At 57.3% G+C, this 17,539-nt stretch overlaps 1 protein-coding gene across 1 annotated transcript; it reads left to right on the top strand.

Moving 5' to 3' along the window:
- Window positions 1–5,644: 5,644 nt before the first annotated feature.
- Window positions 5,645–7,093, top strand: LY6H (lymphocyte antigen 6 family member H; the record flags this gene model as incomplete). The annotated part of the gene is made up of 3 exons (XM_082858922.1): window positions 5,645–5,711; window positions 6,429–6,548; window positions 6,858–7,093. The coding sequence occupies 3 exons, from the start codon at window positions 5,645–5,647 to the stop codon at window positions 7,091–7,093; spliced, it is 423 nt and encodes a 140-aa protein (XP_082715048.1).
- Window positions 7,094–17,539: the final 10,446 nt, after the last annotated feature.

Genomic DNA, 17,539 nt, shown 5'->3' with positions numbered 1-17,539 from the left:
GGGGATCAGCTGGACCACTGGGCTGTTCCTCACTGCCTGGTACCCGGCGTGGGGCGGTTAGGGTGGGTGCACAGTGGCCTGGAGTGTGAGAGCTTTAAGGAAAGAGGTTGGGTGTGCACTTAAATGGCTGCTCAAGAAGGGGAAATGACCATCTCCAGCCAAGGCCTCGAAACCTGGTCAAGACAGTGCAGTCAAGACTATATTCGCTGACAACAATGATTGCCTTTGTAATAAGAAAAAAAACCCTCTAAAAGTAAACAGATATACAAGCAGAACAAAACAAACCTGTATTACAGCGGAGCTGGGACCTGAACCCAGGTCCTTCTATCCCCAAACTCCCATTTCCCCCTGTGACCGGTCCCAGTATCCCCTTTTGGGACTCCTAGATCCGGACTAACTTAAAGGAAGACAAATCTAGTCAGTGGCACAAATTTGGGGAATTTAAAAAATCATTCTCATGCAGTCACTGAGCCATAGGGACAGGGTCCAGCCCCTCGCCACGTGCACATTATGGAAAATGCAAACATCTTACTATAAAAATGTCCAAATGTTCACAACAGTAGAGCCTTGTGATACTGTGATTGATAACAGGAAACATATTGGTCTTCACCTGGTCCTGGCACAAATCTCCCCAAACTCTTGGAATTTCCTAAGTGACCAGAGTCTTAAAGGTGTTTCTTGTCATATTAATGAGGTGACTTTTGGAAAGCCCCTCGGTTACCTAAGGACGGGGCTGGTTGCCAGGAGAATCAACTTTGTGGTTAGAGGGTTCCAACTTTCAGTCCCACCCCCAGATGTCCGGGGAGGGGAGAGGGCTGGAGGTTGAATCAATTGTCAATGGCCAATGATTTAATCAATCAGGGTCACGGCAATCAGGACAGTGTTGTTTCTGTTTTTGTTAGTCCTTTAGGGTCAGTCCTGTCAGTCCTGTAGGGTCTGCCCCGTCTATTGGGGGTCGTAGCGCTCATCAGGTGTTATATACCTTTATTTGTGGTTCATCTGAGTCTGACGTTTGGTCATATTGGCCACAGGGCCTGGGGTCTGGGGTCCCTGGGGCTGGTCACGGATGAAACCTCCTGAGTGCATGTATGAGAACAGACCCCCTAAGGAGCGCCCAGGGCAGGGACACCCAGGAGTGTCCACATGGGGTCAACTCCCTGTGACTTGGGGTGTTTTTGTGTGAGGATGAGGCCAAGCGGCTCACCATTCCTTGCACTGGTCTGGTTGGATCCCGGGGTGGGGGGTAGCTGCCTGTCCCTCCCGGACGATCTGAGTGTGAGCGGGAGAGGAGCGCCCTGCTGTCTGCCCAGCCCAGGAGGCGTCCCTGGGGACTCGGAGCTCAGGATGGCCAGCCGGGGCTGGGGGAGGGGCACCTTCTTCTCTCACAGTGCCTATCGCACTCTGTACTGCTTTCCTGCAGCTGCTGCAACAAATCACTCTCTTGTGGCTTAAGACAACCAAGAGGTTCCATGGGAGGACCCTTCCTGCCCCTTCCAGCTTCTGCGGGCTTCAGGTGTCCCTGGCTGTGGCCTCATCCCTTCCACAGGTCTCTGCCTCCATCATGTGGCCTCTCTCTGTGTCTGTCCCTCTCCTCTATCTTATAAGGACACCAGACATTGGAGATGGGCCCTGCCTTCCAAATCCAGGACGGCCTCATCTCGAGATCCCTAACTTAGCCCCACCCTCAAAGACCCCTTCTCCAAACAGGGTCACCTTCACAGATTCTAGGGGTTAGGAGGTGGACACCTTTTCTGGGGCCACCATTTAGCGCCCAGCACTCAGCCTGTTGGCTTCTCCCCACTATTCTGGGGGTCCTGGGGGCCCAGAGGCTTTCTCCCTCTCCGAGTTCAGTAGCACTTCAGGAAGTGTTCGCTGTGTGAATGTCCCTGTCAACTCTAGGCTGGTCCTCTCCGTGAGGGAGGGTGGTCGGGTCACAGCCACACCTACAATCTTGGACGGCTTGGAGGGATTCTGATGGCGTCGGCCAAAATACAAGGCAGAAAACCCTGCAGCACAGCTCAGGTGTTACCTGAACCTTGCCCCTCTCCTGCCAGTGCCTGACCCAGAGGCCAGTCCCCTGCTTCTGTGCGCTTCAGAACTCCAGATGCGCAGCAGCAGCCGGTGGGTGAAGAACGCAAGCCTCTGACGCTGTCCGTGGTCCTGACCACCTGAAGCGGCTCTGCTGTGGGGACAGCTGGCCACCAATCATCCCGACCCTGAGGAGAGCATGAGATGGGCCACAGCCACATAGTCACCCCAGGCTGTGGGTACTTGTCAGAGGGTCTCTGGGCAGGGTGAGACCCTGGCGCCTCTCGCCAGCATCTGGGCATCTGGGCCAGGTCAGTCTGGGAGGAGGGAGGTCAAGGCCAGCGGTCACCAGCTCCATGAGGGGGCTATCCAGACTGAAAGGGCCAGGGCCACACGTGGGCACATTCTGCTCTTTCTTCTGCTAATCATTACTGATTGTTATTCTTGTTTGCAAAAATCCTGGTAGGGTAACACCATCCCACGTGCACTGGGAGGAAGGCAGAGTAGCTCAGAAGCCGGGTTAAGGATCTCTGTCCCCCTGGCAACCAAGCCCAGCATGGGGAGAGCAGGGTCTTTGCTCTCTGAGGAGCAGGCCCAGAGCTGCATTCCCCAGCGTTGGCCCCAGCCTCCTCGGACATGACTCTTTGGACATCTGGCTTCTGCCCCTGTCATGCCCAATCCAGTCCCTACTCACCTGCTGTCTTTTGTTGCATAACAAATTACCCCCAAACTTAGGGGCTTAAAACAACACCGTTCATGCTCTCGAAGTGTCTGTGGGTCAGGAGCCCAGGTGCTGGGACTTCGGGCTCACATTCTCTCACGAGGTTGCTGTCAAGCTGTCGGCTGGGGCTGTGATCTCATCTGAGGGCTCAGCTGGGTGTGTGTGGGGGTCCACTTCCAAGCTCCCTTGGGTGGTTGTTCGCAGGCCTCGGCCCCTCTTTACAGGGTTGCCTTCGACCACGGCAGCCGGCTTCCCCCAGGGTGAGCATTCTGAGAGAGCGAGAGGCAGAGCCCGCATCAGAAGCCACGGTCTTAATAATCCAACCTCAGAAGTGACATCCTGTCACCTGTGCCACACTGTTTTCACTACACGTGAGTCCAGCCATGCTCAAGGAGAGGGGATGATTCCCTGGCAGTCCGGTGGTTAAAACTCTGCGTTCTCACTGCTGAAGGCCCAGGTTTGATCCCTGGTTGCGGAACTAAGATCCCACAAGCTGTGCGGAGTGGCAAAGAAATAAAATAAAATAAAAAAGGGACGCACGAGGACAAGAATACCAGGGGGTCGCTGGGGGCTCTGGGAGCCTGCCCCACACACCACCTGTCCCAGATGTTGGGGTGGGCTGCCCTGCCTTAGGTCTGGCAGGGATCTTCCAAGTATCTGGACAGAACTTTGGACAGAACTAGAGACTCCTAGTCCTGGAGTAAGTTGGCTGTGATCAGCAGGGACCCCCTCCCCGCCGCCCAAGTGCCACCCACATCCACCCTATACCTGCACAAGGAGTCAGAATCCAGCTGAGCAAAAGGGATACAGGCTGGCCTCGTGGCAGGGCATCCAGGATGTCTGCCCTGCCCCCAGTCCCGTGGGGAGGCTGTGTGTTAACTCTGAAATGCATGGGTCAGTTCTGACAAGGATGACTGGCTGTGGACTCTGCCCAGCCTCAGGCCTTGCCTGGCTCCAGAGCTTTTCGGACAAAATCCAGCCCTTTTCTCTGCTGTGGCCTGAGCCATCCCCACCGCCCCCCTCCCCTCCCCGCTCCCCCAACACTCCTGCTCGCTCTTACCTTGAAGCTTGCCAGCTCTCCTCCTCCACGCTCACCGGCTCCATCAGAGAGGCCTTGTCCACACCCCCAGGGCTCTCGCTTTGCCGCTCACCCCATTCTGTAGCCCCGTCAAGCTGCCCAGCTGCCCCCTGCTTGCCTTCCCTCTCGCTGGCACGCGCCTTGGGCCAGGTGCACGGTGAGCTCTCTCCCTGTGGGTCTCGTGTAACCCTCACACACTTCCACGTGGTTACTAGCAACACCCTCATTTTACAGACGCAGGAACTGAGGCTCACGGGGGCGGTGGGGGGGCACGCAGCATACCTGAAGCCACACACCAGTGGGTGGTCCCGGGCTGTCTGCATAAATATTTGTTGGACGAATGAGGGCAGGACTGAAGGAACGACCCCAGCACTTGCAGGGTAGCTTTCGTTTACTCAGCACCCAGCAGGAACCGATTCCAGGCACAGGGGACAGCAGATGCAAAAGCACAGCACGACTAACGCCTGGTGGGACCGGAAGACGAGAGACAAAGCTGAGAAACTGGCCAGAGCAGGCAGCGGAGGACCTTGAATGCCCAGACCAGGATTTGGGACTCGCCCGCTTGAGTGTGGGCGCGGCTGAAGGCAGCAGTCCCTGGGGCTGCCGCTGCTGGTGGGGTCGTCACGGGTGCTCCGGGGAGGAGAATAGCCTCGAACAATCGAGACCGTGACGGGGCTGGGGAGCGGAGGGCCCAAGGGCTGTGAACAGGGCCCTGTGCTAGCACCTGCCACCCGTTACTCCCTCCCTCCCTCTCTGCGTCTTTGTGCCGTGTCCTTTCCTTTCGCAGTAAACGTTCTTCCGAGAAATTCCAAGGGGATCTCAGCCAAGCAGAGGGGGAAGGGATCCTGCCCACGCCTGGGGGGGGGGGGGAGGTAGAGGTGGAGGGAGCGCCCGGGAACGGGTGGAGGGAGCCCGAGCCGGAGAGGGCTGGCGCGCGCTGGCGAGCGGGGCTCCGGCTGGCCAGAGGGGCCCAGGACGCCCCGGGACGGTGACCCGGCGCTGGCCCTGAGCCCCAGACGCCTGAGTCCTTGAGTCTCCAGCCTCCCCCGCCCCCCCGCGCGGCCCCCGCCCCGGCTCCGCCCCGCCCCTCGCGCGGGGTCCGTGTCTGCGGCTGCGTTCCCCGAAAGACAAGGCTGCACCCGGCTTCCCTTCCACAGGGAGACCGAAGGGCACCTCTCCCCGCGCCGCCCGCGCTTCCCGGAGCCCCGGAGTCGCGACACCCCAGGGATGTGAGTGCGCCCCCGACCTGAGGCCCGCGCTCCACGCTTAGATCCGCGGTGAGAGCTGAGGCTCGCACGGGGAGACGAGGGCAGGAGGCTCCGCGCCGGGTTCCCGGTCCCCCCGCCCCCCGCCCGGGGTGGGGTGGGGGCGAGGCGCCCGCCCTTCCCCCCATTGGCAGGTACTTTCCACTCGCATCTTGTCCTGCCCTTTACTCTCCGGACGCACCTATCGCTCCCCAGGGATAAGACGCGCCTCCCGACCCACCCTCCTACCCACAGGTGCGGAGCGTGGGGTGCGGGCCTTTCGAGCTGTCACCCTGCCGGAGAGGGCAGACCTATTTTCCCCGGGTGGGGGGGGGGGGATGCAGTGATGGTGGATGCTCTGGGGGATGGGCTGGGGGTGGGGCTTTGAGAGCTACCGGACGACCCCTGGCCCTGGATTCCGGGGAGGAGGTTGCGTTAGGATGCCAGAAAAGGGGAGGGTCCTTCGAGCTGGGCCGGGACTTGGTCTCCTGATCGAGGCTTCTCCCTGCCAGGCCTGTGCCCCAGACGACCCCAGCCTGCAGCCCCCGCGCCTTCCTGAGGCCCGCCTGGAGCATGTTGCCTGCGGCCATGAAGGGCCTCGGCCTGGTGCTGCTGGCCGCTCTGCTGTGCTCTGGCCCCGGTGAGTCTGGGGGCGGCTGGCGGGGGTAGGCCAGGTCGCCTGAGAGCCTGTATGAGGCAGCTCCGGAGAGAACCAGGTGTGGGGCGGCCATTCTCTGACGGTGCCCATCAGACACACACCCCCTCCGGAGCCCAGCGACCCCAGCCCAGCGCTTGCCTGTGTGGCCCCTGCTGGTGCTGCCCCAGCTCCAGCGGCGCAGGTCTCTCCTGGCTCCTGAGGGCATGGGTCCTTTTCCTCCTGGGCCCGGGTCCAGCGGCTGATCCCGGCTTAGTGCCGGCTTGCTTGTGTTCCATCTCTTCTCAGAGCCCCACCTGGCCTCCCATCAAGTCCTGTTTGGTTCTTCCTCCACCGGAACCAACTAGGTTCTGGGGGGATGTGTGTGAGGGGGTAGGAGTGTGCAGGAGGGCACCATAGGTGTGATACTTGTGGCTGTGTGTGCACGCACCGTGCGTGTGTGTGGGGCCGGGGGGGTGCATAGGGGTTTCTGGAGTCCCAGTGGTGGCACCCTCACCCCACCCTGCCCAAAGGCACACAGGTCGTCCCAGCCTGTCCTCCGGGTGCTAGTTTGGCCTGGTCACTCCTGGTCAAGGAGTGCCGGCCTCCTACAGCTGCATGGTTCTCCTAGGACATGCAGCGAGGCAGGTGGGGAGGACGCAAGGGGCTGGCTGGCTTGGACCCCTGTCCCTCTGGTCATCCTCCTCTCTGTGCCCTGCCCAGCTCATGGCCTGTGGTGCCAGGACTGCACACTGACCACCAACTCCAGTCATTGCACCCCAAAGCAGTGCCCGCCGGCAGACACGGTGTGCGCCAGCGTCCGGATCACAGATCCCAGCAGCAGTAAGTCAGGCTCCAGCCTGAGGTGGGGAGGGGTCTGCGCTGTCATCAGAGTCCCTCTGGCCTCGGACGAGAGCATGGGTCTGGGGACAGGGCACTGCCCTGCTGTGTGACAGTCAGCAGGTGCCTGACCCTCTCTGGCCCTTCTGTGGCCCTTTCATGTAGCTGGGGACAGTGTGGGTGGATTGAAGCCTCAGTTCTGTTGTTCTGGGGTCCTGAACTGACCTGGAGGGTCCCTGGCTTGGGTCCTGGGCACCAGGCAGAAAGGGCCCTGTGGGGCTCGAATCCCAGGCTCCCCTCCTTCCTCCCCAGGCAGGAAGGATCATTCTGTGAACAAGATGTGTGCCTCGTCCTGTGACTTCGTGAAACGGCACTTTTTCTCAGACTATCTGATGGGCTTCATTAACTCTGGGATCTTGAAAGTAGATGTGGACTGCTGTGAGAAGGATTTGTGCAACGGGGTGGCGCTGGCGGGGCGCAGCTCCTGGGCCCTGGCGGGGGGACTCCTGCTCGGCCTGGGGCCCACCCTCCTCTGGGCTGGGCCCTGAGGTCCCCTCCCTCCCGCAGAGCTTCTGAACTCGTCCCGCCAGACCTGAGCCTGTGGCTGCCCCCTCCCCAGCCTGGCCTGGCTGAAGCTGGGGGCAGCCTTGGCCTGTCCACAGTCTGTGGCCCCCGCCCCTCCCTGTCTCTCCACCAGCTCCAAGTCCCAGCCAGCAGGACATCTCCAGGAATCAGGCGTCCAGCAGGAGGCTGGGACCCCGGGCCTCGGAGGGGAAGCCAGGCTGAGCCAGGCCCCACCCGACAGCCTGGCTGTGAGGGCATCCTCTACGGAGAAGTAAAGTCACTTCTGAGTCCAGAGACCTGGGCCTGAGCCTGGGTGGGGATTTTTTTTTGGGGGGGGGGTTCCTGGCAGAGAAAGGGCAGGGGGCGGGGGCAGGGAGGGCAGCGTTCGTCCCCTGGGGGCTGTGGTATGGAGCTGCCAGGGGACCGTGGGCCTGGTGAAGTTTGGGAACAGCCTGAGGGGCGGTGAGATGAGCAAAGTCACAGGGTGGGCCTGCGGGCGAGGCCTTGCAACGGTGTGTGCACACGCCGGGGACGGGGCCGTGCCCAGACTCACACCTACGCCCGCAGAGGGCACACTCCTCACCCACACCACGCTCTCACGTCGTCACATGCTTGTGCCCACAGGTACCCCACACGCCCCCACTGACACGTTCGCGTCACAGCAGACTCTGAACCGGTGTGCCCCAGCGCAGGCAGCTCCACACAGGTCCACGTGTGCGTGCGCACGGGAACATACAGACACGCCCGTGTGTAGGTCTCCAGAGCTCTCTCCCCGCTGGGTGGTGATCAGCTGCCCTGAGAGCTGTCGGGGCCCCTCAGGCTCACGCGCGGACCTTGAGGGCCCAGACCCAGAAGCAGGCACGCCCCCGCCTCCACCCTGAGCTGGGCGCCGCCGTGGGTAGGGTCTCGAGGGCCAGTCCCCTGACCAGGCGATGGTATGGCACAGATGGCCTGGGTGCTTCCCGTGGGAGGAGGCTGACCGTGGAGGTCAACCTGAGGCTGCTGCTGCTTTCCTGGCCCTTCCTGCTCCAGCAGGGAGCCCTCAGTTAGCCCCTGCACCCCTGAGTCCAGCCCAGCCTCCACACCCACTGGCCACGAGGCTCATCTTGTGGCCTAGGCTCACCACGGGCGCTCGGCCCCCACTCCAGGCTTTCTCGGCCAGTTCTTCTTCATCCCTCTGTGGCTGACCCAGCCCGAGGTCACTCCTGGGTCCTGGACTCCCTGGAATGAACGATACTTCCTCTCAGAGCCGGCCTTGGCATTCCTCCCTGGGCTCCTCTTCCAGAGTGATGGAGAGCGGTCTGGAGGTCCTGGGCGAGTGAACCAGTGGGGAGAGTGGGGTCATTGGAGACTGGTATCAACTTCCTGCTGGTGGAAATGGCCGAGGGACTTGTCGGAGGGTGGTCTCCCACTCCGTTTTAAGTTTGCTCTGCTGCTCTGCGATGTACCCCCCCCGCCCCCCACCCAAACCTCAGTAAAGCGTGCTATCCACCGTGTGCGTCTGCTGCTTTTGGACCGTGGGACCGGGTGCTGCTGGCGGATGACCTGGAAGACCCGTGCAGAGAACCTTGGGGATTCGGAGGAGGCCGGGAGCCAGGAGATCGGGAGCAATGGGAGGCCTGGAGGTGTTGGGAGGATGTGGACGGGCCACTCCAGGGGCATGGGGTTCAAACCAACTTTTACGTCAGTCTTTGCTAAATTTGTTATTTGAGGGAAGTGTTAAAACACAAAAAGACGTGAAGTTCTCTCAGGTCTTTTTTTTTTTTTTTGCTGTACGCGGGCCTCTCAGTGTTGTGGCCTCTCCCGCTGCAGAGCACAGGCTCCAGACGCATAGGCTCAGCAGCCATGGCTCACGGGCCCAGCCGCTCCACAGCATGTGGGATCTTCCTGGACCGGGGCACGGACCCGTGTCCCCTGCACTGGCAGGCGGACTCTCAACCACTGCACCACCAGGGAAGCCCTCTCCCAGGTCTTTTAAGATACACGATTAGGATTGGACGGAGGGGCTTACTGCAGCATGGCCCAGATAACCCGGCCTTGACACCTCAGCTCCCGTTTCCAAGCAGCCAGAGCTGAATGGGTGCCCTGGCCTTCACGAGCTGCTGCAGAAGGATCGAAGCCCACGGTCCGTGTGACGTGCTCAGCTCCTAGGCACACGCTTAGCTCTGATAGGCCAGGGGGCCATGGCCTCCTTTTCTGAACCATTCATCAAGGACACTTTCCTGGGTCAGGGCGTCTAGACGGACCTTTCAGTGTCAGCTGCTGAGTATCTTTTGGACCAGGACTCATTCAGCTTCCCCTTGTCAGTGGGCGCGGAGGTGCCTTCAGTGGTTTTCATCAGCAGTCCTGCTGTGACCATCCTGGTCCTCATATGGTTATGGGGTCAGGCAATTATCTGTCACATCGATTCTGAGACAGGGCCAGCTGAGCCAGAGAGGACATAGACTTAACAATGAAATAGGTGCTCAGAAAAGGCTGTGTTGGGCTTCCCTGATGGCGCAGTGGTTAAGAATCCGCATGCCAATGCAAGGGACACGGGTTCGAGCCCTGGTCCAGGAAGATCCCACATGCCGTGGAGCAACTAAGCCCGTGCACCACAGCTACCGAGCCCGCGCGCCTAGAGCCCATGAGCCACAACTACTGAGCCCATGTGCCACAACTACTGAAGCCTGCGCGCCTAGAACCTGTGCTCCGCAACAAGAGAAGCCACCGCAATAAAAAACCTGTGCCCCGCAGTGAAGAGTAGTCCCCGCTCACCGCAGCTAGAGAAAGCCCACGCAGCAACAAAGACCCAATGCAGCCAAAAATAAGTTAAAAAAAAAAAAAGGCCGCGTCAAGTTGCAGTCACACCAGCTCCGTCCACATCACTCCCAGAGGGTGTTATTCAGCTTTAGGACTTCTTGCCAGTCTGGCCAGTAGAATCTTACTCTGAGTGCTACTTAAGAAGTGATTAATGAGGTTAGATGTCCCAAGTGTTTGTCAGCCACTTGTGTTTCTTCTGTGATTGTCCAATGGCATCCTTAGCCCATCCTTCTATTGTGGCGTTTGTCTTTCCTTATGATTTGCAAGACCCCTTTGTGTGTTACGGAAGCAGTCTTTCCCGTGGTGTATGTTTTGCAAATATTTCCTTGCGTCTTTGTTTTTGGTGTGCCACTGTACATATGCATGTTCTTGAGTTTCATGTGGTCAAATCTAATTGTTCTTTTATGGTTTCTGGGTTTCATGTCTTAGGAGAACGTCCTCCACCCTTATCTGAGGAAAACAGTTTCTGTATTTTCTTCTAACATTGTCACAGATTTGGCCACCACATTCAGCTATCCAGTCCACCTGGAGTTCATTATGTGGCAGAAGGCAGGGACCTCTTCCAAACACGTGGCCAGTTTTTCTCAATGCCATTTGTTAAACAACCCGTCTTTCCCTGGTGACTTAAGCACCACCTTGATAACAGGAGGCATTTCTACACGTGTGTGTGTTTCAGGCCTGCTACCCTTGGGGACACCCTCCTTGCTTTGGGTCTCACCCAGCTGCTTGACTCCAGCCAAGTTTCAGCAGTTGATGAGGTGAGAGCCCGTCTTGCTCTTCTTTCAATTTTTAAAAAAAATTATTTATTTATTTATTTTTGGCTGTGTTGGGTCTTTGTTGCTGCGTGCAGGCTTTCTCTAGCTGCGGTGAGCGGGGGCTACTCTTTGCTGTGGTGCGCAGGCTTCTCATTGCAGTGGCGTCTCTTCTTGTGAAGCACGGGCTCTAGGCACACGGGCTTAAGTAGTTGCAGCACACAGGCTCAGTAGTTGTGGCGCTCGGGCTTAGTTGCTCTGCGGTATGTGGGATCCTCTGGGACCAGGGATCGAACCCATGTCCCCTGCAATGGCAGGTGGATTCTCAACCACTGCACCACCAGGGAAGCCCTGCTCTTCTTTTTAAAAGACTCTTGCCACTTCTCACAGCTTTTTGTTGCCTATGAATTTTAGAACCCACTTGTCTAGTTCCAGAACATCACTCTCAGGGTTTTGACTGGACTTTCACTCATTTGGGGACGAAGTTGGGGAAGGAAGAGGTCTTCCCTGTTGGAAGTTCCCACTCAGAACCTCCATGGATCTCACCATTTGCTTGGTCCCTCCATCCAAGTTCATCATTTTCTTCGTATGGCTCTTGTATCTTCCTTGCTATATTTATTGCTAAGTAATCTATAGTTTCTGTGGTGTCGTAAGTGGGATTTGATCCCCTCCCCTTTTCATTCACGGTCACTTTTGGTGTGGTGAGCTGACATTTTCTTTGTGACGTTCGTTCCAGAAGTACCTGTCCCCACTGGGCCCCCATTTTAGTAGGATGACGAGGGAAGGGGTTGAGGGGTCCATAGGGGCTGTCAGATGGTTGGCCTCCATGTTTCCAAAATCCTCAACCCCTTGTGCCACGGGCTTCTCTGAGACAGATGTCAAGACGGAGCGAGTCTAAGGAGAAGCCCTTCAAAACACTTCCAGATGCGGTGTTGGAGGAAACTCCCGAAGGTGAAGAAGTGGTGCCCCTGGGCGGAGGGGCATGGAAGGAGCGGAAGGTGGGGTGGGTCCCAGAGAGAAGCTCCTGAAGGGTGATGCCTCAGAGCGGGATGGGCGAGAGCGGCTGCAGGTGGCCACAGACAGCCCCATGCCTGCCAGTTGGGCGAGTGCTGGGACTGAAGCCTGGAGACAAGGTGGGGGGGATTTGTGCAGCCGTGTGCCTTGGTGGGTACGTGAGGACCAGATGGGCTGAGGGGTATTGTAGCAGATGCATCCGCCACTCCTGACTGGACACAGCCCTGGGAAAGAAGACGTGGCCAAGACAGTTGGGTCTCCACCACCTGGTAGAATGGATCTCAAGAGAGAAGTTGTTACAGAAAGATTAAAGTTATGCCCCTTGTTTGCCTGAGGTTGGGGCTGTGTTCACACACTTGAGTGTATCAGCAAGAGCCCACCTGAGTCCGAAGGGCCTTAGAAGGGACTCTGTTGGGAGGATGCGGGGAGCTACTCCTGGCGGCAGAGCTGGTGGGCCGGGCATTGCCCCTCACCCCCATGGCGCTCTCTGGGGGTGTTGCCAGGATGCATCTCCCTGGCAGAACCAAAGTCATACAGCGACACCCTAGAGGCCTGGAGGCTGCAGAGTCAGGTTTCTGAATCCCAGAAAAGTGGGGTTCACAATGCAGGGACAATCAACTTGGTGCAGAGGGTGCTGGGATGATTTGGGGTAGCCACGTACAGCACTGCAGCTAGAGCAGGGAAGGCTCCTCATTTTCCAATGCGTATGTCCCTAAATTCTATTACCATCAGAATCCCTTAAATTTTCAAGGCGTGCTACCAGATAATCTGCAAGTGAAGATCATTTTGACTGTGCTTTCCCCATATTTTTATTGCTTATTTCATTTTGGTTTCTACTGCTTTAGCTGGGACCTGCAAAGCACGGTTGAATAATGACAGAGATCCAGGGCCTCTGTGTTAATGGAAGGTCTTTCCTGTTGTACCTTGAATTGATGTTTGCTTTTGGATTTGAAAGTCAGTCTTTATTCAGCTCAGATTCTTTTATTTATTTGTATTTCAATTAGATTTTTTTTATTAGGAATGGCTGATGAATTTAAAAGAAATACCCTTCACCACCTGCTGACGGAGCCACGTTCCCTCATTTAATTAGTAGTTAACGCAGTGGGTTCTCTCGTTCCATGCCCTGATGGTGCTTGTGACACGAACAAACCCCAGTAGGTCACGGCGTAGTGTTCTTTTAAACCATTGCCAGATTGCAATCGCCAACATTTGCATCGTGTGACAGTTGCGTCAGATTCAGGGTTGAGATTTGTTACTGGTTTGCCTTTGAACCTCTTTGTCGGAGGTAAGCTCAGGATTTCGGCAGCCTCACAGAACACACAGGCCATTTCCCACCACCCACGCTCTGCAGCAGTCGGCTACTGGGGGTCTGTGGGGTTCATCTTCTCCAGCGCCCCCTCGCTGGAGCTGGGGGGCCTCTGGCGCTGGCCCAGGGGAGTTGCAGGATGGCCGGTCCTCTGAGCCCCTCCCTCACTCCCTGCCTGCTGGGCCTGTCCCTCTCAGAGCATCTGTCCATCTCCTCCCCACTTGCACCTGATAGCGGTCTTATTATGCCTGCTCGACACCTAGGAAGCAGACTTGGAAGAGGTAACATGCTGACATACCAAAACCTTCACTGGATCCACAGGAAATGCCTGGATTCAGGTGTCTCTTCTGGCACCTACTTGCCGTGTGATTTTGGCCAAGTTCTGCTTCCCCTCTGAGCCTGTCTCTGTGTCTGTGAGGTGGGGACACACCCAGCTCACAGGGGGTTCGCACACGGAGGAGGGGCTGAGCCTAGAAGCCAGGCCTCTGGCCCCTTTTGTTCCAGCTGGCAGAATGCTAGTGGTGGAAGTGTGGGGACGTGGGAGGATGAGCACGCCCCTCGGTTCCCTCCTTAGGGCTTGAGACTTCCCCGACCCCTCCCCTGTTCCGTCCAAGCCCCTTCCAGACTTCAGGGCTCTTAGGCAAGGCCCTCCTGGTACACCTTCCCTGACGGCATCTCCCCCACCCTCCCTCCTGGCCTGTTCTCCCAGTCCCCTGAGGATGCCCCCTGGATGCCCCTGAGGATGATCCGGTTTCAATCTCATCTCTCTCCCACCCCTCCTGCCCCCTGCCTGTGTCTCCTCCTCCTTCCTCGGGTCCCAGGACACAGCTGGCAGTGCAGCCCTGCACACGGCACGTGTTGGTAACTGTTGGTGAATAGCGATGAGCTGGACAGAATCCCCAGCTCCCCCTGCTTCTTCATGCTCTACAGCAGAGACTTTTATGTGTGATGTTTCCAGGTACCTCTTACCTTCACCCCACAGTGCAAAGGTCCAAAGGTCCTTGAGTTTTAGGTAGCTGGTGGGAGGAGAGTGGCAACTCCCCTCCCCCCCTCCCCCCAGGCAGGTAAGGAAGCGAAGTAGGTGCAGGAAACCCCTCTCCAACCTGTGAGCTTCCCAGGCCGTGGCTCTGGGCACCAGTTCTGAAACCCCAGCAGAATGCCTTCAGGTGAGGGTTCCAATGCAGACGCCCAGGCCCTGTGCACAGAAATCCCTATTCCAAGTGCCCCAGGAATGTGCACCGCCCGCACCGCCACGATGAGCTAAGACAGGAGCTGAGCGCTTCATGTGCTTATCTATTCCTTGCACTCCTTTTGGGAGCCAGGTGCTAGGCTCTAGGCCTTGGGGATAGAGCCGGAAGCAAGATAAGTGAGATGGCCCGGGCCTGCCTCTGCGGAGGGTGTCAGGGGCGTCGGAGAGCGAGGCCCCAGCGCTTCCTTACCCTTCCTGGAGGGGCAGCATGGGGCCCCAGTCCCGGGATTAGGTGAGGGGCTCCTCCATAGCTAATACATTCACGTCAGTAACACAGGTGAGAAATGTGCCCCCTCCCCCGCCTGTCTGCCCAGCGCTCCTCTGGGTCCATTCAAGGTATCTTTATGCAAATACAAGGTCCTCTTCTCCTTGTGTTTTCACGCCTCTGATATGTCACCCCGAGGAGCCGTGCAGGTGTCTCCAGGGGAGAGGGAGCCCCACGTTCCTTCTCACAATGCACTGCGTCCCGGACAGACCCCAGCTCCTTGCTGTTTCCTCGGCCTCCACTCACGCCCATGGAGGCTGCCCTTCGTGTGCTCCTGTCCCAATGCCATGATGTGTCACCAGCAAGTGTCTCTGGGGAACCAACCCCAGGGTTGGCCTTGCTGGGCCTTTGTCACTGACGGGTGTGGCCATCCTTCCTGCCTGAGGGATGGTACCAGCCCCACTCCCACCAGCTGGATCTGTAGTCGAGGGCAGAGTTCATACTTCCAGAGGGTCCTTCACTCATCCATTCTCTCTGCTGGTGGTTTGCGCATTTGTCCCCAAGACATACACAGAGGACGAGTCACAGTGAAGGGATCCGAGCGAGGAGAGGGAACCCCAGAGCTGGAGCTGGATCTTTCTCGATTCACCACCAGCCGACACCACCTTTGAGAGCTGGTAATTCTGCTGAATGAATGAGTAAAATACAAAATGGGTGAATGAGGGATGAAGAGTGACAGTCGGATAAGTCAAGAATTGTGAATTGATGAGAAGAGGGCTTCTTGAATGTGGAGCGGCCGTGTGTGGCAGAGCGAGTCTCCCCTGGGGCTGCAGCCCCCAGGGTCAGCCTCCCTACCAGTCCCGCTGCCCTGATGTCCCTGGGCTGAGAGGAAAACATGGGGGTCCCTGCTCCATCCCTCCAGAGCACAGGGGTCTCATCCCCTAACTTGGGAACCTGGGCTAGCATATGTCTCCAGCTAGGCAACAAGACAGACAGACTTCAAGATGGACAGAAAGACAGGTATTTGCCTTCCTGAGTTGAGCCAGGGGAGGCCTCAAAGGGCAGGGCTGGTCCATCCGAGGGAACACAGCCGGGAAGAAGACTTCAAGACTAGCTAATCAGAAATCAAGTGGTTCTTTGTGACTGTCCCCCAGCGTTCCCTGCAGTGATCACCATGGTTACCATGCCTCCAAATCCCCCGAGTCCTTTTGCAGAGCCCTCCTGCTGAAGCCAAGCGTTCCATTTCTACTTTGCGGAGTTCTGCCAGGGCCAAGGAGAGTCCTCAGACCTGCAGAGACGCGCAGCAACCTCAGGGAGCCTGCACACAGGGGAGAGGTCCAGCTTCCGCAGTTACCAGGGAGATGCGGATCTCAGACGCAGCGTTGTAGCCCTCACATTAGCAGACGTTCAGTCCCTGAGGAAGCCCACGTGCACCGCCCAGCCTCCTGCTCCTCGAAGGTTGGAAACTCTCTAGAACAGCTGCCAGGAAAAACAGCCTGTCGTATTCTTGGAGTTGAATATTCTGCTTCCCATAACCAAGCCATCTCCTTCTGGCACGTCACCCGGCGAAGCATCTCGATCGTGTGCACCAGGAGAATGTGTATGGTCGCACTGCTCACAGGAGCAGGAATCCTGAAGCACCCCAAATGCCCACCAACAGGAGAGTGGGTTGATGAGGTGTGATGGGGTATTACACGGCGGCTGCTACAAATGAGCGAGTGTCACAAAACGACATGGGCCCACGTTAGCAACGTGAGCTTGAGTAGGTAAGTCCCAGTAGGTCACATAAAGCTGATATGCATACATACGTGACTTTATACTGTTGTTTCATATAGATGTGATAGAAAATATTGCTTTATAGATAATAAAACTCTATACCATCTATCATTTATCCACCTTTATCATCATCATTATTTTCTATCTAACTATCTATCCATCATCATCATTATCTATCTACTATCATCTATCTATCTATCTATCTATCTAACATCCATCTGGAGAGCATAAGAAGAGTCAACTCAAGATTCCAGCATCTGATGCTGCTGCCCTCGGATGGGGAGGTGGGGGCACATAGGGGGCCTTAGGGGATTGAGAAGGGTCCCATGGGAAGCAGTAAGGTATCATCAAAGTGTTAGTCTTCCTGTTGGTTGGTGAGTTCATGGAAGGTTGTTATATTATTAAGAAGAAAGGAACGAGGGCCGTGTAAGGGACCAACGATGAGTGGGTACCACAGACCAAAGACCATGAGTAAAATTCGATTTTATGCACCTGAAGTATCAGAAATACCCCCAAATGGGAGAACACAGAGCACCGCCCTCAACACTTGTGTTTGTGCCCTGCACCTCACTTTGAACGCGTGAACCCGAGAACAGCCACAGGAAGGCTCTTCTGGACGTGCCTGCTGTGGGCAGGAGGACGGCAGGGTCTGAGGGGCCCTGGGCCTGCAGAGGTTCAGGGGTAGAGGCGGGGATGGGAGACGGGGCCCTGAACTGAGGCAGCAGGGACCACCGATATGAGGGCAGCTGGCCTCGGAGATGGGCTCTGGGGACATATATGCCCAAGTTCCCCCTGAGGTGATGCTTGCTGTAGGAGTTTCCAGGGGCTGCCGTAACAAAGCACCACAAATGAGGTGGCTTGAAGCAACAGAAATCCCCCCACAGTCCTGGAGGCCAGAATCTGAAATCAAGGTGTGCCAGGGCCGTGTTCCCTTTGAGGCTTTCAGGGAGGATCCTTCCTGCCTCTTCTAGCTTCTGGGGGGATCCTGGTTGTCATTGGCTTGTGGCCACATCACTCCCATCTCTGCTGCATCTTCACATGGCCCTCCCTGTGTCTGTGTGCCCTTCCTCTGTCTCTTATAAAGACACTCTCATTAGATTTAGGATCTGCCCTAATCCAGTATGGGCCCGCCTCGATCTTTACCTTAACTGCACCTGCAAAGACCCTGTTTCCAAATTAGGTCACATTCTGAGGTTCCTCTGGGGGACCGCATGTGCCGGTTCTGAGCTGTGTCCTGTGCGCTCTGAGGCAACCCTCGACTTCACACCTGGAATCAGGCTGCGTCTGCTCCTGCTAATGCAGGGGGCTGTGCACCTGCCTGTGGGG

Source organism: Leucopleurus acutus (assembly GCF_964270905.1).
Source record: "Leucopleurus acutus genome assembly, chromosome: 17".
NCBI classification, from domain to species: domain Eukaryota; kingdom Metazoa; phylum Chordata; class Mammalia; order Artiodactyla; family Delphinidae; genus Leucopleurus; species Leucopleurus acutus.
This window is presented reverse-complemented; position numbering and strand designations above follow the sequence as displayed.